This window comes from Helianthus annuus, chromosome 14, assembly GCF_002127325.2.
Source record: "Helianthus annuus cultivar XRQ/B chromosome 14, HanXRQr2.0-SUNRISE, whole genome shotgun sequence".
In the NCBI taxonomy this organism is placed as follows: domain Eukaryota; kingdom Viridiplantae; phylum Streptophyta; class Magnoliopsida; order Asterales; family Asteraceae; genus Helianthus; species Helianthus annuus.
In genome coordinates this window covers 169,702,806-169,723,466 of record NC_035446.2, presented here as the reverse complement: position 1 = coordinate 169,723,466, position 20,661 = coordinate 169,702,806, and the positions used below count along the sequence as shown (strand labels likewise).

At 38.9% G+C, this 20,661-nt stretch overlaps 3 protein-coding genes across 5 annotated transcripts; 2 read left to right on the top strand and 1 right to left on the bottom strand.

Annotated features, from left to right (window-relative positions):
• Positions 1-231: 231 nt before the first annotated feature.
• On the bottom strand, positions 232-2,883 carry LOC110905024 (hexose carrier protein HEX6). The gene is made up of 3 exons (XM_022150904.2): positions 2,661-2,883; positions 2,227-2,549; positions 232-1,458 (listed from the first exon to the last, which is right to left on the bottom strand). The coding sequence occupies exons 1-3, from the start codon at positions 2,857-2,859 to the stop codon at positions 379-381; spliced, it is 1,602 nt and encodes a 533-aa protein (XP_022006596.2). The 5' UTR covers positions 2,860-2,883; the 3' UTR covers positions 232-378.
• Positions 2,884-4,760: 1,877 nt separating this feature from the next.
• LOC110905023 (probable isoaspartyl peptidase/L-asparaginase 3) lies at positions 4,761-8,481 on the top strand. Of its 2 annotated transcripts, none has more exons than XM_022150902.2 (7): positions 4,761-4,966; positions 5,925-6,096; positions 6,177-6,241; positions 6,736-7,125; positions 7,208-7,266; positions 7,795-7,899; positions 8,048-8,481. In XM_022150902.2, exons 1-7 carry the CDS (start codon positions 4,922-4,924, stop codon positions 8,265-8,267), a joined length of 1,056 nt encoding a protein of 351 aa, XP_022006594.1. In that variant the 5' UTR covers positions 4,761-4,921; the 3' UTR covers positions 8,268-8,481. The 2 variants fall into 2 exon arrangements, with proteins under 2 accessions (XP_022006594.1, XP_022006595.1); XM_022150903.2 differs by having other exon boundaries at positions 4,793-4,966; positions 6,726-7,125.
• Positions 8,482-14,888: 6,407 nt separating this feature from the next.
• Positions 14,889-20,606, top strand: LOC110905020 (ceramide kinase). Of its 2 annotated transcripts, none has more exons than XM_022150897.2 (12): positions 14,889-15,453; positions 16,358-16,519; positions 16,620-16,787; positions 16,899-16,991; positions 17,108-17,200; positions 17,872-18,097; positions 18,186-18,270; positions 18,370-18,519; positions 19,020-19,121; positions 19,204-19,560; positions 19,699-19,765; positions 20,293-20,606. In XM_022150897.2, the coding sequence occupies exons 1-12, from the start codon at positions 15,268-15,270 to the stop codon at positions 20,428-20,430; spliced, it is 1,827 nt and encodes a 608-aa protein (XP_022006589.1). In that variant the 5' UTR covers positions 14,889-15,267; the 3' UTR covers positions 20,431-20,606. The 2 variants fall into 2 exon arrangements, with proteins under 2 accessions (XP_022006589.1, XP_022006590.1); XM_022150898.2 differs by having other exon boundaries at positions 14,890-15,466.
• The last annotated feature ends 55 nt before the right edge of the window (positions 20,607-20,661 follow it).

Genomic DNA, 20,661 nt, shown 5'->3' with positions numbered 1-20,661 from the left:
GCTAGCTCGCTTTATAATCGAGCCGAGCCTAAACTTACCTTAACTTGACTTAACTCAGCTCATGAACAACCTACGAGAAGGGTTTCAACTTTCAACTTACACGAAAAAAGTAGTTAAAATTGTCAAATACTCAACTATACATGTGACTTGTAGCGAACATATATCCAATCATCTATGTAAGAATTAATAAACTTTATAGAAAAAAAAATCTAAAAAAGCACACACATGCTCTTCTCCGATCTGAAATAATCCCATTTATATGAGATTTCATAACTACTTTTCCATTCTTCATCATGGTATTTATGATTACAAGATACATCAAAACTACAAATTAATATATCTAAAATTTCCTTTATTGCATGTATGCCTATCTTATATCTAAATTCTATTATGACCAGAACTAATCTCCGTATCTTCTTCATTCACGTATCTCTTCCAATACCAATGCTGCTTCCATATCCGATCCATCGTCTCAATCGGCACATTCTTCGTTTCAGGAAGAAACCAATACACAAACACCGTCATCACAAACACCCACCCACCAAAAAACAAGAAAGTCCCTGATTTCAAATGACAAAGCATCATCAAAAACATCTGAGCAACAACAAAAGTAAACAAAAACCCCACTGCAACCGTAACACTTTGTCCGGCCGATCGGATCTCAAGCGGAAAGATCTCACTAGGAATCAGCCAGCCCAACGGTCCCCAAGATAAACCAAAACCAGCAACATAACAACATATCAAAACCAACACTAGATACCCATAACCTTTGCTCAAACCACCATGATCACCTAACTTTGCTGCCATGATCGCGCCGATAAGCATCTGCGAAACGAACATCTGGACCCCGCCGATAGTAAATATGGTGCGTCGGCCGAGTTTATCGACGATTAATAACGATAGAAACGTCATGCACAGACCCACTAGTCCGGTTACTATCGCTGACATGAGCGAAGCGCTTTCACCGAACCCGATTGTTCTGAACAGAACCGGTGCGTAGAATGAGATGACGTTGATTCCGGTAACTTGTTGAAAGAAAGGGATAAGAACTGCCATTACAAGCTGTGGTCTGTATTTTCGCTTCAGGATGTTTTTAAACGGGTGTTTGATATGTTTCGAGGCTTCGTTCGCTGTTGCAAGGTCGTTAAACTCGGCTTGTATGTTGTTTGTGCCTCGGATTTTTTGTAGCATTCGCTTGGCTTTATCGGGATTGTTGTCGTGTTGTATGAGGCTGTTTGGTGTTTCTGGGAGGAAAAGAGTTCCTAAGGTTAGAATTGAGGCGGGGACAGCGGCCATGGCTAAGGAGATTCGCCATCCCCAACCGCCTTTTATTTTTTCGGTGCCGTAGTTTAGAAGATTTGCCGCGAGAACGCCTATACCGACGCAAAGTTGGAAACAGATGTTGAATGCTCCTCTGTAATGGGATGGTGCCATTTCCGATAGGTATAATGGAACCGACTGTCGATAGAAAAGGTAGATTAAACGGGTTAAACAGGTCAAAAGTAGCCTAACATTGTCTTTTTATATAAAAGTTTAGATTATTATTTTTGTGATCACATTGACATGATAATTGTTAAACTAGATTTTAAAAAAGTTTGTAAAAATAATGTTTCGGGCTGATCAGTATCATAACCAAACCGACCCGTTTGAAAAGTACATGATTTGTTTGTACTCATTGGCGGAGCATCTTGGTGGCTCGGGGGTGCCATGCCCCTTCCGATTGTTCGCTTGTAGTGTTACTTTTACCGAAATTTTCCAGTTTTTTTTTAGTGTAAAATATTGGATTTTTAAGAGCCCCCCCCCCCCCCCCCCCCTAATTTGGATTTTGAGAGTCTGCCTCCCACTGATTTTTTCGTTCAAGCTCCACCACTGTTTGTACCCAAATTGATATGTTAATGTGTTATATATATAGAGAGTTAATTACTGTTTTCGTCCCTGTATTTTGTGATAAATCACTATTTCAGTCCATTATTTTAAAATTACGATTTCAGTCCATGTGGTTTCACTTTCGTAACCATTTCAATCCATTTATTCTGTAAGTACAGGGACTGAAATGGTTACAAGGTGGACTGAAATGTTTACGAAAGTGAAACCATAGGGACTGAAATCACAATTTTTTAACTAATGGACTGAAATAGTGATTTTTGACAAACCACCCACAGGGACGAAAACAATAATTAACTCTATATATATATATCCAAACCGACCAACTGAATAGTAGTTCACCTGGTTGGCGAAACCAACTCCGACACCAAGCAAGACACGACCGATTATAAGCATGTAAATATTGTAAGCAGCACCACCAAGGGCTGCACCAGCAAGAAAGGCGGCTCCACCAATGAGAATCGAGGGTCTGCGCCCAAAGGCTCTAGTGACGGGTGAAGCAAAAAAGGTAGCGACTAGACCAGCTACATATAGCGAAGACGTGAAGGATGTTAGAAGTTGGCTGTCAAATTTGCAGTAGTTGCTTATCTTGGTGTCTTCTTTCATCTTGTTGTAAACCTCTGGGAAGAATTTCTTTAAAAATGGCTCCATAGAAGTCACTCCACCTTCATATGAATAACTATATCATGTTACTTATACCATAATATATACTTCAAAAGTTGCATAATATTATAAGAACCAATAGATCAATTTAGACAAAATGTAAAGTTAGAAACCTGATATTCCAATATCATAGCCGAAAATGATGCCTCCGGTTGCGGCAACCATGCAAGACAACACAACAAATGATGTAATCTGACCATTGTAGTTCACCACTTCACTGCTTACTTCCGACCCAACCGCCATAGATTTCTGACTGGTTCGGGAAGAGGGGGGGGGGGGGATGTATACAATTATACATGTATGTGTATACATGTAGTATAATATATTGAAAGAACATGTGGTTGTTACAAGTCCATCTTGGCAACTGGAGGGTTACATACAAGTCCAACTTGACTGCTAAATATATCATAATTTCGGCACAGTTTGTTGCCCGTCTACCTGCTGTCCTTATGTAATTTGCCCTGTTGATTGGAATTGAAGCTAGAATTTAAAAAAAAAAAATGAAAAAAGATCTAAAAGAATTTTCCAACCTGTTTATATATTTAGAAGACTTGAAAATCTGAACAGTTGAAGTCTAAAGGGCGCTAGAGTTAGTGATGGTTGGATTAGATGGATTGTAGATAAGTTAAGTCATTTATTTATTGGATTTTTGAGTCTTTGGAGTTGATTTTTGCATGTTACATATTTGTAGGCTTGTGGGCATTCACTATCAAAGAATGAATAGGAAAGTCAACATGTCATGGTCTATCACAATCCTTATGAACACTCACAAACAATATTTAAATTTTAAGATGATGATCGTTACCCATACTTGTTTGATTTGTTACCCATACTTGTTTGTTTCTATTTAGTTTCAGGGGTGGCTCATCAGATTTATTTAGGCCTAAACCGAAGTAAAGATCCGGACCCTTTTCCAAATTTCATTGTTATAAGAAGAAACATATGTTATATTGCACCTTATCAGGTCTCACCAAACAATCAATTTATCTAACCAGATTTGCAAATTTAGCTATCAAATCATTAAACTAAGGGGCTGTTTGTTTAGCTCTTAATGAGGCTCTTAATGATTCAGACTTCTCACTGGTTCAGCACTTAATGGTTCAAACTGTTTGTTTTGCGAACAGATGTCTGAATGATTCAAACATTTGCCTGTGAATGATTAAGCATTATACGGAGCCTGAATGGTTAAGACCTCATATCAGAATTTGTCAGACATTTGTCTTTGAATGGTTAAACATTATACCGGCTCTTAATGATTCAGATCTCTTACTGATTCAGCACTTAATGGTTCTCACTTACTGGTTCAACACTTACACATTCAGAAGTTGTCAAACAACCCCTAAGAAGAAACAACCAAGCTCAGCATTTGTAAGCGCTTCATAACCTGAAGAACCCGAAAGCTTCCAGGCATGAAGCTCAGTACCAACAAGTGCAAAATTAGAATCTGATAAAGGTTTGATGCAATATGATAAACATTGGAAAAGCCAAGGGACATAGATACGATTCAATGGTCAAATTGAGTGAGAAAAGCCAAAATAAACATTGGAGGCGACTAGATATAAAGAGTTCACGCAAAAGAAAGGGTACATATTAAGACACATGAGGCTACATTCGTGGATCCTCTTTGAGAATCAATAAAATTAAGAGGCTACATTAGGGATAAGCTCGGTACTGGTACGGAAAATCGCCATAAGTGGGTACCGGTAGGGATGAGCGTGGTACCCGTACCGCACCGAACCGGTACCAAAAATACCGATACCGAAATTCGTCAAAACTGGGTACTGGTACCGGTACCGAAATATTCGGTACGGTACAGTATCGGTATTTGAAGGTAAAATTCGGTATTTAACCGGTACCATACCGAACCGATACCGATACTGAAAATGCCAAAAAGTGGGTACCGGTACTGATACGGTATTGGTACCCAGTACCAAATGCTCATCCCTAGGTACCGGTACCGAAAATGTTCGGTACGGTACGATACAGATATCTGAAGGTAAAATACCGGCACCGCTTTGTACGTTATCGAACCGAAATCGTGAAAAATTAGTAATCAATCAGTGCCGAAAATAATTCGGTATGAAAAATTCGATAACGTTACTGAATATCAAATGCTCAGGCCTACAAAACGATAATATATGATAATACATGTATTTTTCTATATGATAATATATATATTTTTTAATTTACATAATTTTATTCTATTGGGCATTAGTACAAAACGATATAAAATTGATTGTAATCTGACGAATTTGTGGGGTAAACAGATATTGTAATTCTGATCACAATTCTTGTATTATTATTATTTGGATCAATTTCATAAGTTTTACGAATCACTTTAAACATATTTATCCGGCAAGCGACGGCCGTGAAAATGGCGGCTGTATTGACTCTCCTTATCATCGTTCTTCTCTCCAAGGTAATTCCTTAAATCTGCTTCTGTTCTGTTTGTATGTGTTTCTTTGAATCGTATCTATGTCTCTGGGTATGAACTACTGCTGTATCAATTGCAGTTTGACCATGCTAGCTAAACCTATGCTGTCCGATCATCATATAATCGGTTCGAATTATTCTATTTTGGAAAGTCAAAATAATTTGTACATTTATTCCCAGATATGGCATCGGTTAAAGGTTATGGATTTCAATGTGTTGTTAAAATTAGGAACTCAACTACAGTTATCTGATCATACCTATTCAAGATTTTTGAAACATTGACTTTGTTTGACTGCAAAAGTCAAAGTCAAATTGATATAGATGTGGTTAGTTTTAAAGCTCAGATTTGATATTTGAGGGTCGAAAGAGTTGATTTTGTACTTCAAAAACTGTAAATTTTTATCTGGTTATGGTTATTTTATTATTATAGATAGCTACATTAATATCTAGATAGAAATATTATTGCAATGGAAAAAAATTGAGCCAAAAAACTACAAGCATCTATATGCGATTTGAACCCGAAAGTGGGTTATATATTCTGGGAAGGGGCGTGTAGTAATGTTTCGTATAATATTTTTAACTAAATACATTTCTATTTCGGTTTCGTCTCCAAGAACGGGCTGTTTGTTTACCTCTTAATGAGGCTCTTAATGGTTCAGACCTCTTACTGGTTCAGCAGTTAATGGTTCAGACTGTTTGTTTCACGAGCAGATATCTGAATGGTTCAGACATTTGCTATGAATGGTTAACTATTATACAAAGTCTGAATGATTAAAACCTCTAATCTGAATTGGTCAGACATTTGCATCTAAACGGTTAAACATTATACAGACTCTTAATGGTTCAGACCTCTTACTGGTTCAGCACTTAACCATTCAGATTTTGCCAACTCATTTTATTTTCTTAGTCATCGTTAATTTTTCTCTTTTTTTTTCTTCCGACAGGTAACAGGACATGATGTTGATAATTCAAGTAAGTTTCCATTAGTAGTGAGCACGTGGCCGTTTTTAGAAGCTGTTAGAGCAGGATGGACGGCCATCAACGGTGGATTATCTTCCGTTGATGCTGTTGTGGAAGGTTGTTCCGCCTGTGAGCTACTTAGATGTGATGGTACCGGTAAGTTCCTTCAAAGTTCAAACTAATTGTTTTCTTACTGAAATTTTTAATTTTTTTTAAATGATTTTATGTTCAAATAGTTGGACCTGGTGGAAGTCCTGATGAGAATAGCGAAAGTACAATTGATGCCTTAATCATGAACGGGGTAACAACTAACAACACATAACATTTATTCGTATTTCCATAATAATAAATAGAGTTAAATGCCAGTTTAGTCCCCGTGGTTTGAGCTATTTTGCCAGTTTAGTCCAAAGGTTTCATTTTTTCACCTGTGGGTCCAAAAATGTTTCATCGTTGCCATTTTAGCCCACTGGGTTAACTTCATCCATTTTTTCTGTTAACGAGAAGGGCAATTCGGTCATTTTATATGTAATTCTGTTAACTAGAAGGGCAATTCGGCCATATAAAATGACCGAAATGCCCTTCTCGTTAACAGAAAAAATGAATAAAGTTAACCCAGTGGACTAAAATGGCAACGGTGAAACGTTTTTGGATCCACAGGTGAAAAATGAAACCTTTGAACTAAACTGGCAAAATGGCCCAAACCACAGGGACTAAAATGGCATTTAACTCTAATAAATACATATGCTATATATGTATTAATTGCGTTGTATATTGTGACTGCTAAGATTCGTATAGGCAACGATGGAGGTTGGAGCAGTTGCCGCCATGAGATATGTGAAAGACGGCATCAAAGCTGCAAGATTAGTAATGCTCTACACCGAACACACAATGCTTGCGGGTGATCAAGCCTCAGCCTTTGCCATTTCAATGGGTCTTCCGGGACCTTCAAATCTTAGCTCAACAGAATCAATGGAAAAGTGGACTAAATGGAGAGAAAATCAATGTCAGCCTAATTTTCGGAAAAATGTTCTACCCACCAACAGTTGCGGTCCGTATCATCTAAAAAAAGACTCAAACGTTGGCGACCAGTGTTTGGTTGACGGTTTTTGTGAAAATATTAGAATGAAATCATCTCGTGTGGATTTTCACAACCACGACACGATATCCATGGCTATATTTGATAAAGTACGTTGATTTTCGTTCCTGTTTTCGTACGTTATTTCAATAACTTGATTTTTCGTTCTGTTAACTCTTGATTTGGTTTCAGTCTGGACATATTGCTGTCGGTACATCAACCAATGGGGCTAGTTTTAAGATACCTGGCAGGTCAATGAGGATACTTTGACTGAGATTACTGAATTTAATTTTGGAAAAATTACAAGTTTTGTCCTTTATCTTAATACCACTTATCAGGCGGTATCCTTTTTAACGAATTTTGACAAGTTTTGCCCTTTACAAGGAATTTTGTTGCACGTTTTGTCCTTTAGGCTTAACCCAGTTAGATTTTCTTGTTAAATCTTGTCACCCAAGGGTATTTTAGGCTTTTTACCCATTTATTTCAAGAGTCAACCCTAAAATATTTTGTTTTATTCTTTTAAATAATATTAAATAAATGGGTAAAAAGACTAAAATACCCTTGGGTGACAAGATTTAACGAGAAAATCTAACTGGGTTAAGCCTAAAGGACAAAACGTGCAACAAAAATTCCTTGTAAAGGGCAAAACTTGTCAAAATTCGTTAAAAAGGACACCGCCTGCTAAGTGGTATTAAGATAAAGAACAAAACTTGTAATTTTTCCTTTAATTTTTCAAAAAGTTTTATATTCTTACACTTTCATCCAATTATGGAATGTAGGGTTGGTGATGGACCGATTGCAGGATCTTCTGCATATGCCGATGATGAAGTTGGAGCTTGTGGTGCGACTGGTGATGGCGATATCATGATGCGTTTTCTCCCATGGTAATCTTATATTATAATCCTTTGCTATGATGTAATCTTTATTTTGTGGATCTTATGTTCACGTCTGCTCGTACCAAGTAAACGGGCCCTACATATCCATTTCTTATAGTGTAATTCGGTCTCAATCTGTGTTTTGAGTTTATTTCAGTTATCAAGTAGTGGAGAGTATGCGGTTAGGAATGGCGCCAAGGCGTGCTGCGAAAGATGCAATATCAAGAATAGCAAAAAAGTATCCGACTTTTGTTGGAGCTGTGTTTGCGGTTGACAAGAATGGCACGCATGCTGGCGCGTGCTATGGATGGACGTTCCAGTACTCAGTGAGAAGCCCGAGTATGGATGACGTGGAGGTCTTCACTGTATATCCTTAAGCTTGTTGACTATGGTGAAAGATATGGATCATGTTATAGTCAGTCCCACTTACTTGGATAACATGAATAATTGACACCACAAAAGAAAAAAAAGGGATTTTGGATGGGTAATTACTCAATCCATATTTGCTTTTGTAGAAATTTGAATCTGTAATTTCTTGATTGGTGAGTTATCTTTGATACTATTTGACTATAGGTGTGTTGTTCTGCAAAAGAGTATTGTTTAAAGAACATAATCAAGGAATTTATAAAAAAAAATATTTTTAAACATTAATAAACTAATTGAAACTTTAAAATATAAATGATTTTGTTAAACAATATTTTCAGACCATATAATGTAAGTACTTATTTTAAGAGCCATAAAAGTTACAATTTTTTATAATGACAGATGATATATTGACAGAATATGAAGTATTATAAAAATTTAATATTTTTATTAAACAATTTTAAAACTTTGTATATTTTATATAAACATTTTTGAGTCTTTTTTCAAACGCTAAGGATTTATTAATAAAACAAAGCTAGCAAGAAGCTAGCGAAGTAGTGAAAGAGAGAGTTTCAAACCATGATGCTCTCTGGTAAAATTATAATTATCTACTATAAATTAGCATCATTGTTATGCAATGTTGCTTGTACCCTTTGTTGTACAAGTTGTTCAGTTGTTTTACTTGGAAACTATGTGTTGTTTTAGTGGTTTTCATTGGTGGTTTTCCTTTCTCATCAAAAGTTCAAAACCGATTGTTATTCATTTAATAAGTTTGTTTCCCTTTCAAAACTGTGAGATTCTCTCTCTATGAGGCTCCACCGCCCCCATCTCCGCCGCTTCTCCACCCTATCTCCTCCACTTCTCTGACGTTGTGTATGGTTTTCTAGCTACCACATATCGTTTTCTTATTGAACGATTTTGTGGAGGTTGTTGGGGTTTCGGCTGGAGGTGATTAACCGGTTCGGCGGAGTTTGTTGGAGCGCTGGTATGATGGTTTGGAGGTCGTTTAGGCTTCCGTACGGTGGTGATGAACCGGTATGATACCTTTTCAATTCTTCACAGTAGCTTCTTCTTCAATCTCCTTTTCAATTCCACTTTGATCTTTTTTTCCCAGTTTTGTTTCGTTTATGGAGAGAGGTGGGGTGTTCGTTTCCTTGTGGGGTTTGCGCCCACAAGGTGTTCGATGAAATGCTCCGAGTAAATTTTCAATGAGCCCGGGTTCAAAAAGCCTTTGAACCGTCGGGTGTGAGTCCTAGTTCCGTTTTTCTTCTTCTTCTTCTTGTTTTGGGTTGGAGACATTGCCTAAGTGTCTTATTGAAGTTGTTCTCATTTCGCTTTTTCTTTTGGGCCATGTCGAATGGTTTTTGGCCTTGCCCCTTCAAGGGGTTCCATTGTTGCCCCGATGGGGTTGTTGGGTCGAAGGGGATCCCAAGGCTTATGACTCATATTAAACGTCACCATTTTGGTTCGGATGATAGGAAAGATAATTTGAGGCGTGCCATTGCTGAAGACCCTAATCTTTTTACATCTGTTTGTGAAGCCCTTAGGTTGTCTGAACAATGGTTATGTTGGGAGTGCATGTGCCTTCATTCTTTCCGTAGGGGGTGTCACCATGAAGATCGGGTTGTTTGGTTTGTGCCAACGGAAGTGGGTGAAATGGGTTTTATTGTGGGTGTCCCTAGACCGTGTACCGTATCGGAGGTTCCCCAATCTGGAGAGGTATGTGTTGATGTCGCTCTACTTGACCGAGTTTTCTCTCTTCCCATTAAAACTGTTAAGAGCATCCCCTTTAGTTACCGCTTGGCGTTTGCCCAAGCCTTAACCACAGCTTTGGATAAAGTGGTGGCTATGCCTGATTCGGTTGATGCATGGATTCGACTTCTGCTATTACCTCGGTGTACCTTGCGTGTATTTACGCCGGTTAGCCGCCAGGATAAGAGGTCGGGCAACAGGAAAAATGGTCAATGTCTCAGTATACAGCGGGCGTTGTCCCAATGGGGTGACCGTGAGGGGTTTGGCATTCTCATTCAGTCTTTGTTTGCTCAACCTGTGAAGGAGGGTCCGGAGGGTTTTAAGAAAATGTCTAGAAAAAAAAGCGAGGATGGGAGTTCTAATGTCAAGCAGTGTTTACGTAAGGTTGCTGATGGTCATTTTACCGCTGCAGTTAAGGTCCTTTGTTCTTCTGGGGTCGCGCCACATGATAAGAAAACTATGAAGTCTCTTGTGGATAAACACCCGTGCATGCCCCCTCCGACCATGCCCGCTTTCCTTCCGTCACAACCTCACCTTGTAGCGGAGACCGACAGTGTGCTTGGGTGTATCAAATCATTCCCGAAAGGGACGTCATGTGGGAGAGATGGTTTGAGGGCTCAACACCTTTTGGACGCCCTTTGTGGTGAAGGGTCCGTGATTGCGGTTAGCCTACTCAGAGCGATTTCAGCTGTGGTTAACCTTTTCTTGCGTGGGGAGTGTCCGAGGAGTTTGGCGGAGTTTGTTGCATCTGCTCCTCTTACGCCCCTTCTCAAGCCCGATAATGGGATCAGACCTATTGCAGTGGGTTCGATCTGGAGGAGAGTGGTCTCCAAGGTAGCGATGAAGGGGGTGGGGAAGGATATGGGCAAATATCTTGGTGACTTTCAGTTTGGGGTCGGGGTTCCAAACGGGGCTGAGGCGGTTCTTCATAGTGCGAACAGGCTCTTAAATGCGTACCACCGGGACGGGTCGTTGGCTATGCTTACCGTCGATTTCTCGAATGCCTTTAACCTTGTGGATAGAACTGCTCTTTTAAATGAGGTAAGGAAAATGTGTCCATCCATCTCTGCTTGGGTTGATTTTTTATACGGGCAACCAGCTAGGCTTTATGTGGGGAATGATTATATTTGGTCTTCCACGGGGGTTCAGCAAGGGGATCCTTTAGGGCCTCTTCTTTTTGCCCTTGTTTTACACCCTCTTGTTCTCCGAATCAGAGATCGTTGTAAGCTTCTTTTTCACGCCTGGTACCTGGATGATGGGACCATTATTGGAGATGCTACTCAGGTTGCCAAGGCTTTAGACATCATTAGAGTGGAGGGCCCCTCCTTGGGCCTCCTTCTTAACATTAAAAAAACTGAAGTTTTTTGGCCTACATGCGACGGGGTGAAGATTCAGGAGGGTTTATTTCCGCGGGAGATTGGTAGGCCGGTGCATGGTGTGAAACTCTTGGGTGGTGCTGTCAGTAGAGATGGGCAGTTTATTAGTGGGTTGGCCCTCAAAAGAGCCAAATGTGCGGTTGAGCTGATGGGATGCCTCAAACGCCTTAAGGACCCTCAGAGCGAACTTCTTCTGCTTCGTTCGTGTATGGGGGTTGCTAAACTGCTGTTTGGGCTTAGAACGTGTCAGCCTTCTTATGTCGGGGAAGCCGTCTCTGTTTTTGACAAGGGGCTTCGGAATACGATCGAGGACATTGTTGTTTGTGGGGGTGCCTTTTTCGGGGACCTACAATGGAGGTTAGCTTCCCTCCCGACACGTTTTGGGGGGCTTGGGATTTGCTCAGCTGAGGATGCCTCTTCCTACGCATTTGTGGCTTCAAGGGCCCAATCTTGGGTTCTTCAAGACCACATCCTTCGCGAATGTGGGGGAGAGCTGTTGGACTCTGATTATAAGGGTGCGTTGGACAATCTGCATAGTTCTCTTCCCGATCTTGATCTTGGCGGTTTCTACATTAAAGACACCGCCCCCATTAAAGCTCAGAAAATTCTGGCGAATGCCTTATATGGCGAAATCGTCAAGACAGTTGAAGAGAAGTTTGCCTTTTCCCCTCGCCAGCGAGCCGTGTTTGAGTGCTTGCGAGCCCCCCATGCTCAGGATTTCCTGTCTGTTGTTCCCATCGAAGGTTTAGGGCAATGTATGTCGGCTGTGGAATACCGGGCTATCCTCAAGTACCGTTTAATGATACCCCTTTTCCCGGATGATGACCCGTGTCCTGTATGTCGGAAGTGTTGCTTGGATTCTTTTGGGGAGCATGCAGTACATTGCAAAGAATTACCGGGCTTTAAATATCGACATGATTTAGTTCGTGATGTGCTGTATGATGTCCTTAAGCGAGCAGGGATCTCGGCAAAAAAGGAAGCTCCGGTGAACTTCTTGACTGATCCATTAGAAGGGAGATCTACGCTACGGCCCGCTGACATTCTTGTTTTTGGATGGGAAGGAGGGAAACACGCGTGTGTCGATTTGACAGGTGTGTCCCCCCTCGTTGGGCTAAGGGACCACGGATTTGTGGCGGGACAGGCGATAACCAAGGCAGAGGCGGGCAAAGTAGCTAAACACGAAAAAGCTTGCATCGAGAATCAACACGTGTTCGTCCCGTTCGCTTTCGATACATTCGGCGCTCTCGCCCCTGACGCGGTGCGGTTCCTAAAGCGGGTTCAACAGGTGGTAAGCAGTAATACCGCACATGTTAAGGGGCAGAATTTTGTGTTTAGCAGGGTAGGGTTTGCTATTCAGAAAGGGGTAGCGGCGCAGCTTGTTGCTCGTCTACCTACCATTAGTTTGTAATCGTATTGGATATTACCTAATTAATAAAGAAATTTGCTTGTATCATTTATCAACATTGATATGCAATGCCAATTGTACTCTTTGTTTTAGAAGTTGTACGTTGGTGTGTTGGATCTGTGGTTTTGTTTTTGTGTTTAAAGTTGATTCCTGATTTCATTTTATGATGGCCCACTCTATGATTCGGGTGATGAAGCCGAACGATGAAGTTGTCGGCTGTTGGTGATGAACCCAGTTTGGAAGTTGTTGCATGGGAGTGTTCTAGAAGGCGATGATGGTGGCCGCTACTTGGCATGGCAACTCCGGTTGCAACCGTAGTGGCACTGAGCCGTGCTATCTTGATGATGGCGATGAGGATGCTTGAATCTGAGCCTCCTTTTTCCGTTTTTTCTTTCTTTTCAGACTTTAATCAAGTGTTTTTCTTGATGGTGGTGGTTGTGTTGTCTGATGATGTTGGTGGTTGTGTTTTCGATATGGTGGTAGTGGCGATAGTGATGGTTGTAGTGGTGGCTGTTGTTAAAGACTTAAAGGTCTGTCTTATATGTTTTGAATCGGTTTATTTTATATAGGGTTCGAACTCATTTGGGTAGGTCATGAACTCTGCTAATAACATAAGATGTGTTGATATTTTAAAGGTTACCAGAGACGCAAGCAAAATGACTTGATGAGTACTCAACATACAACTTACAATCATATTATACAAACTTAAGATAATCAATCAGATGCATACAAAGCTAGCAGCAACTACCATATGTCATCAAGACTGAAAATTCGTAAGTTAAATGAATTCATGTTTATGGTTAAGACAACCATTGGTAAAAGACATTAATGGGTAACACAAGCAAAGGTAGACATTAATATATGGTATGTTTGCTTTTAATGGTTTGTTAGGACCAAGAAGTCATCTGTTTTACTTACAAACATGTGGTGATGTACAACTTTTAATCAATATATTTACCGACTTTATATATCCTAAAATATAAGAGTGTCGTGTTGATGAGGTGAAATCGAAAATGAATCATGAGGGGTGTGTTGGGGTTAAACTATTGAGCGATCGTGATGTGTCCGCAGCGCAACGCGCGCGGGATTAAATCTAGTTGTTAATTAAAATACACATGAAGACCAAACTAAATGTTGCATATTTGCTCTGTTTCAAAGAAACGTGGCCAATTTGATTATCTTAAATAGTTTATCATTTCTTACCTTCCAAATGAATCATAGAGGGTATTTGGGATTACGTTTTGAAGTGATTATTTTTTATTATTGCGTTTGTAAAACACAAGTAATCTAAAAAAGTGTTTGGATGAAAAAGTGATTATCTGCCTCAAAAACGCAGTTTTGGAGAAGCATGTACCTACACACTTTTTCAAAACGCACCGCAAAATCTATTTTGAAAATGCATAATCTATTTTGAAAACGCAACACCAAACACCCCTATAATGCGGTGCAGAAAAACACTTGCACCAACCTAACACATTAACCAAATTGAAAAATACTTTGTATGCTGATAATTTCAGTATTTCAGGTTTTTGACAAATTAACTAAACTTTTTAATAATTTCAGTATTTCAAGTTTCTAACGATCTTGGACCTTCCGTGGTCGCAGGTAGTATCCCTCCCCATGGCGCCTTATAAGGCGTTGTCGAATAACCAGTGGCGAAGCTTAAGATTTCCGACCGGGGGTCGAAAACGTATATTCCCAAAAATTTCTATAAAACCGGGGGTAAAAAAGTATATACCCAAAAATTCTTATACAAAAACTACATACTCTCCACTACTGAGCGAAAAATTCGGGGGGTCGACCGCCCCCTCCCGCAATCACAAAGCTATGCCAATGCAAATAACCCACATGATGAGGTGAAGCGGATGACCAGTACACACAGGGGCAGACCTACCTCTTTGGTAGGGGTAACCCCTGTTACCCCTTGGTCGGGAAAAAATTGGAAAAATAGTGTAAATTTGGGAAAAAATTGACGTTTTTTCGATTTCGTTACGGCTTATTTATAAAACGTTACCCCTTGACCGGAATCCTAGATCCGCCACTGAGTACAAATCGCCTTACTAAATTTTATAACACCAAAATCCAAAAATATGTTCTTGCGTGTAATTTAGCCTTCAAAGTCTCAAACGAGAAACCAAGGTCGTTGGTCACGGCACGAATATCCAAAACGCACATGTTTTTGTTAACTTTATTGTTCTTATATCCCGTTCACGTCGAATATAAACACATATCTTTCTAGATCTCTCTCTCTTCCCCCCTTTGATTCCTTCAAATCCGCATCAAACCTTCAATTAGAAACCAGATTAGATCAAGGGTTTGACTTTCTTTCACCCAAATGCTGCATCTTAATTTTGACTTCAAGATTTGATTTCTTGATTCTTCAACAACAAACAAACAAATCTTGAAATTACCATCTCCAATTTCAAAAAAGTTTTGATTTTTATAATACCCTTTTCGATTTTCTGAGGTTTGATAATTGATATGGATAGAAATGGAGATTTGATCATGACAGATGATGATGGGTCTCAAGCGAATGTTCAATATGTTGGCGGTGATGAACAACCGCCAATTTTGACTTGTACTTTCTTTTTGGATCATGTTGGAGAGGTTTTTCTTACCCTTAAACCAGATGGGTTATCTTGGAAATTGATGGAATCCCTTTGCAATGTTAGTTTTCCAGGTTATATTAAACTGCTTTTGTTTGTCTTTTTTAATTATTTAAATTTAAAAAAAAAACATGAATTAATTTATTTATTTCCTGTTTAACTGATTTAGTTCATAGTTTTCTGAATTTGTTCTGATTGATTGTTATATTGTTATATTGTGTAATTGTTGGTTTGCATTTGTAAACATTAGTAGTAATATTGTTGGTTTATAGTTTTTAGGAAAAATTACAAGTTTTGTCCTTTTATCTTTATACCACTTTTCAGGCGGTGTCATTTTCAACGAATGTTGACAGGCGATGTCTTTACTAGGTATTTTGTTGCAAGTTTAGTCCTTTACACCTAACCCAGTTAAAAAACCCTGTTAATTGTTGGGGGTAAAGGACTAAACTTGCAACAAAATACCTAGGTAAAGGACTAAACTTGCAACAAAATACCTAATAAAGGACACCGCCTGTCAACAATTAACAGGGTTTTTTAACTGGGTTGGGTGTAAAGGACTAAACTTGCAACAAAATACCTAGTAAAGGACACCGCCTGTCAACAATTAACAGGGTTTTTTAACTGGGTTGGGTGTAAAGGACTAAACTTGCAACAAAATACCTAGTAAAGGACACCGCCTGTCAACATTCGTTAAAAAGGACACCGCCTGAAAAGTGGTATAAAGATAAAGGACAAAACTTGTAATTTTTCCTAGTTTTTATGTTACCATAATGTTTTGATTACAATAAAGGAATAAACTTTGTTGATTAGAAGAAGTTGTAAGTTTTAAGCATGGATTTTTTTTTTTTTTTTTTTTTTTTTTTGTATTTTTCAAGTTTAGCATCATCCATCACATGTTTAGTTGCTAATATAACCATTTCATGAGATTGACCTTGCATGTTTTGTTGTTGTTTGGTATGTTGAAGGACCAAGTGGACCGTTCAACGTGTTTAGGAATACCGATTCTATCCAAACATGATACCTCAATCAAGATTTCAGATGTTTATGCTGTTGAGTTTATAGATTGGGGTTTGGTGCATGATACCCTTCTCACAAACCCTGGATTCCTATTGGGTCATGCATCCGAGGTTAGAAAGTGTCATCCTTTTTGCGAGTACGTAGGTTTTTAGTTTTAGTTTTCGTAGGCAAGTAATAAGGTTATTTTTTGTGTGCGTATATTGCTTGTAGATGTATCGGTTCACGGTGCATGGTGTAGCGAGGTCAAAAAGTCAATCGTCTCTGTGGGCTCCGGTTGTTTATACATTTGGTCATGTGGATAAGCAAACGTGTCAAACGTGGGTCAACAAGATAAACTCTTTTCTAAGCTTGGAAACGGATCGACCTAAGAGCCTTCTGGTATGTTTCATTTAGGGTGAATGTTATTTACTTTTGATCATTTAGGGTCAAATAATAAGTTCTTGCTAGACGATAAATTGTTTGACAATTTGTTCGGTTTATGTTCACTAGGTTTACGTTAATCCAGGAAGCGGAAAAGGAAACGGCTGTCGAACATGGGAAAGTGTAGCTCCAATCTTTTCTCAAGCTAAAGTGAAAACAAAGGTTCATGTCTTAACACTCTTATCACAAGTTTTTTTTTTTTTTTTTTTTCAGATTTTCCGAATTTTCCAAGCAAAATTTAAATATTTATTAGCTTTCGATGATTTTTTTTCCCATAGGTTATTGTTACAGAAAGGGCCGGGCATGCTTTCGAAGCGATGGCTTCTATTACAAACCTCGAGCTTAATATGTACGATGGAGTTGTAGCCGTTGTGAGTATCATCTTCTTAACACAGAAATTTTTGCATATTTTTTAGGCAAATTGGATTTAAATAATCCAAACATTCTCAATTTGGCCGATAATAATCCTAACTCAGTTATTTGCCGATAATAATCCGAACTGATCCACTTTTGGCTGATAATAGTCTGCGTTAAAAGTAGTTTAACGGAGTTAAGTTTTTTTTCTGAATTACAAACTGATGTTTTAGGGCTTTTGATTAGAACGAGGATACGAGTTGATTGATGTAAAATTTACCTCGAAATACTGCCCCAAACGAAGAAAACGGTGCTTCAGTTCGGGTGTTTAAACTTCCAATTAACAAAAATTTAAGCCGTTTCGAGCTAAGTTTTACACAAATCGACTCGTATTCTCGTTCTGATCAAAATTCCTAAAACTTCGTTTTGTAATTCGGAAAAAAACTTAACTCCGTTAAGCTATTTTTAACGGCGGACTATTATCGGCCAAAAGTGGACCAGTTCAGATTATTATCGAAAAATAACTGAGTTGGGATTATTATCGGCCAAATTGAGAGAGTTGGGATTATTTAAATCCAATTTGCCTATTTTTTAAGTATTGGTGGTTATTAGATTTTTCGACCAAAGTATAGCCACAACATTTTTACATTTTATTGATTTTGTTGTTTCGTTATGTGATGGGACTTAGGGTGGTGATGGATTTTTTAACGAGATTCTTAACGGGATTCTATTGACAAGACATAGAGCTCCTTATCCACCTTCCCCTCCAAATGACGATCCAACTGTTCAAAACGAAAGTGATGTATTACTTCATGACCCCACGGTAACCATTGTGGACTCTACGGTTTCTAATGACGACGAGTCTCCTCTTCTTAAAAGGTCAAAACTCAACGAATCACAAGCCATAAGTCTCAGTACGCACCTTTTTGCACAAGTCTTCATTTATTTATTTTTAAATTTTTAATCATAGTGTGACAACTATTTTTTTTTTCTATTAAGCAGATCTAGATTCTGAAATGTCTTTTCCAAATGAACGATTTCGATTCGGGCTTATTCCTTCTGGTTCCACTGATGCTATCGTAATGTGGTAATTTCCTCGCATCATAATTTTATATTATAAGTATCCGTTTGTCTTCTGCGTTTTTCTGTGAATACTCATTGCACTTTGACTTTGACTTTTTGTCAGCACAACTGGGGTGCGGGATCCGATGACGTCAGCGCTGCAAATTATCTTGGGTAAAAGGGTATGCCTTGATATAGTTCAAGTCGTGAGATGGGATAAATCACACGCGTCCAAGAACGAGCCTCATGTACGCTATGCAGCTTCCTTTGCTGGGTAGACTCATATTCTGTTCCATTTTTTTTCTAGTAAAATGCCATTTTCGTCCTTGAGGTTTGGTCAGTTTTGCGACTTTGGTCCAAAGGTTTGTTTTCTCACATCCGGATGCCATTTTCATCCGGCTCGTTAACTCCATCCGTCTTTCTTCGTTAGGTCAGGGGTATTTCCATCTTTTTTGTTTACTTAAAGGGCAATTCGGTTTTTTCAGGGGTATTCGGTCTTTTTACATAAATTGAAAAAGACCGAATTGCCCTTTAAGTTGGCATAAAAGACGGAAATACCTCTAACCTAACAAAGAAAATGGATGGAGTTAACGAGCCGGATGAAAATGGCAAGATTTCAAACTTTTTGGATCCACAATCGGAAAAACAAACCTTTGGACGAAAGTCGCAAAACTGGCCAAACCTCAGGGACGAAAATGGCATTTTACCCTTTTTTTTTAAAAAAAAGAAGACTCTTTTTTTCTCATTTCATTGTTGTTTCTTGGATGTCACCAGTTATGGATTTTACGGAGACGTTATTACAGAGAGCGAGAAATACCGGTGGATGGGGCCGAAGAGATACGACTATGCCGGAACAAAAGTGTTCCTTAGGCACAGGTATTGACCGACATATGCTTTTCACAACACAACAGCCAATACTATTTCTTGTCTAGTTTGAATCGGCTTTCGTTTTTGTAAGGTCGTATGAGGCAAAAGTAGCGTATATGAAAGCGGAATCAGAAAAGACGAATGTGGGTGCGAATGCAAGAAGGATAAAAGCGTTTTGGGGTTTATCTAAAGAGTCAGAAAGAGTCGCTTGCCGGGCCAAATGTGATATTTGTAATGACGCATCAGCGGGCCAACAAATAGAAAAACCTGACCCGAAACAAGAATCGAATTGGGTTAGCGTTAAAGGACGGTTTCTTAGCATTGGGGCTGCTGTTATCTCGTGCAGAAACGAAAAGGCGCCTGATGGATTGGTTGCTGAAGCACACCTTTCCGATGGTTTTCTGCATCTTGTTTTGATCAAAGAGTGCCCTCGTGCTTTCTATTTGTGGTAAAAACATTTAACTTTTCTCTCTTTTTTTACTGCACTTTCGTTTTGTCGTTATTTTATAACCAAAACGATTATTTATAAATGTGTCAAAACTGTCACCTCTAAATCTGACTAATTATCGTTGATTGGAATATATAGGCATCTCACTCAGTTAGCAAGAAAGGGTGGGACCCCCCTGAATTTCGATTTCGTAGAACACCATAAAGTAAGTTTTTTTTTATTTATTTTGCGAGTGAAAGGCCGTTTTCGTCCCTGAGGTTTGGTTAGTTTTGTGACTTTCGTCCAAAGGTTTGTTTTTCTGCATCTGGATCCAAAAGGTTTAAAATTTTGCCATTTTCATCTGGCTCGTTAACTCCATCCATTTTCCTCCGTTAAGTCAGGAGTATTTCCGTCTTTTTTGTTAACATAAAGGGCAATTCGGTCTAACGGATTCGGTCAAGGGTATTTTAAATGCTTGTACAGAAAGTGAAAAAAACAGAATTGCTTTTTAAGTTAGCAAAAAAGACGAAAATACCCTTGACTTAACGGATAAAAATGGATGGAGTTAACAAGCTGGATGAAAACGACAAGATTTCAAACCTTTTGGATCCAGATGCGGAAAAACAAACCTTTGGACGAAAATCACAAAACTAGCCAAACCTCGGGGACGAAAATGACATTTTACTCTTATTCTGCTCTTGCTGAATAAAAACTAATACTTTGCTTATTCTAAAAACTTTTGTTTATTTCCAGACTACAACTTTCACATTCACGTCTTCCGGGGAGGAAAGCGTTTGGAATGTAGACGGCGAGATTCTTCAAGCTCAAAAACTCTCCGCACAAGTCTTTCGCGGTCTTATTAGTTTGTTTGCTTCTGGGCCCGAAACGTGAGATTGACGATTTTGTCCCTGATGTATTTTCCTTCCCATGTAATTATTTGTATATATGTATACGGAAACTCTACCCTTTTTAGTCTTCTTTTTCGGATAATTACTCATTTTTGTGGCGACATTGTGAAAAATAGCATCGAGTTCTTAAAGTCTTATAAAAGTTACAGAATTTGTTTATGTTATTTTGTGAAGTTTTTACTTACTGTATAGGTTGACTTTGACTGTTGACCCT

Bases quoted from the DNA above. Each gene is read 5' to 3' on its own strand.
- LOC110905024 (XM_022150904.2), bottom strand. From the start codon at position 2,859: ATGTATACACATACATGTATAATTGTATACATCCCCCCCCCCCCCTCT. The intron at 2,550-2,660 runs GTTTCTAACTTT...ATTCATATGAAG, and splicing joins CTATGATATTGGAATATCAG to GTGGAGTGACTTCTATGGAG. The intron at 1,459-2,226 runs GTGAACTACTAT...TTCTATCGACAG, and splicing joins GAGTTGGTTTCGCCAACCAG to TCGGTTCCATTATACCTATC.
- LOC110905023 (XM_022150902.2), top strand. From the start codon at position 4,922: ATGGCGGCTGTATTGACTCTCCTTATCATCGTTCTTCTCTCCAAG. The intron at 6,097-6,176 runs GTAAGTTCCTTC...ATGTTCAAATAG, and splicing joins ACTTAGATGTGATGGTACCG to TTGGACCTGGTGGAAGTCCT. The intron at 7,267-7,794 runs GTCAATGAGGAT...TATGGAATGTAG, and splicing joins AGTTTTAAGATACCTGGCAG to GGTTGGTGATGGACCGATTG.
- LOC110905020 (XM_022150897.2), top strand. From the start codon at position 15,268: ATGGATAGAAATGGAGATTTGATCATGACAGATGATGATGGGTCTCAA. The intron at 18,098-18,185 runs GTACGCACCTTT...TCTATTAAGCAG, and splicing joins ATCACAAGCCATAAGTCTCA to ATCTAGATTCTGAAATGTCT. The intron at 18,271-18,369 runs GTAATTTCCTCG...ACTTTTTGTCAG, and splicing joins ACTGATGCTATCGTAATGTG to CACAACTGGGGTGCGGGATC.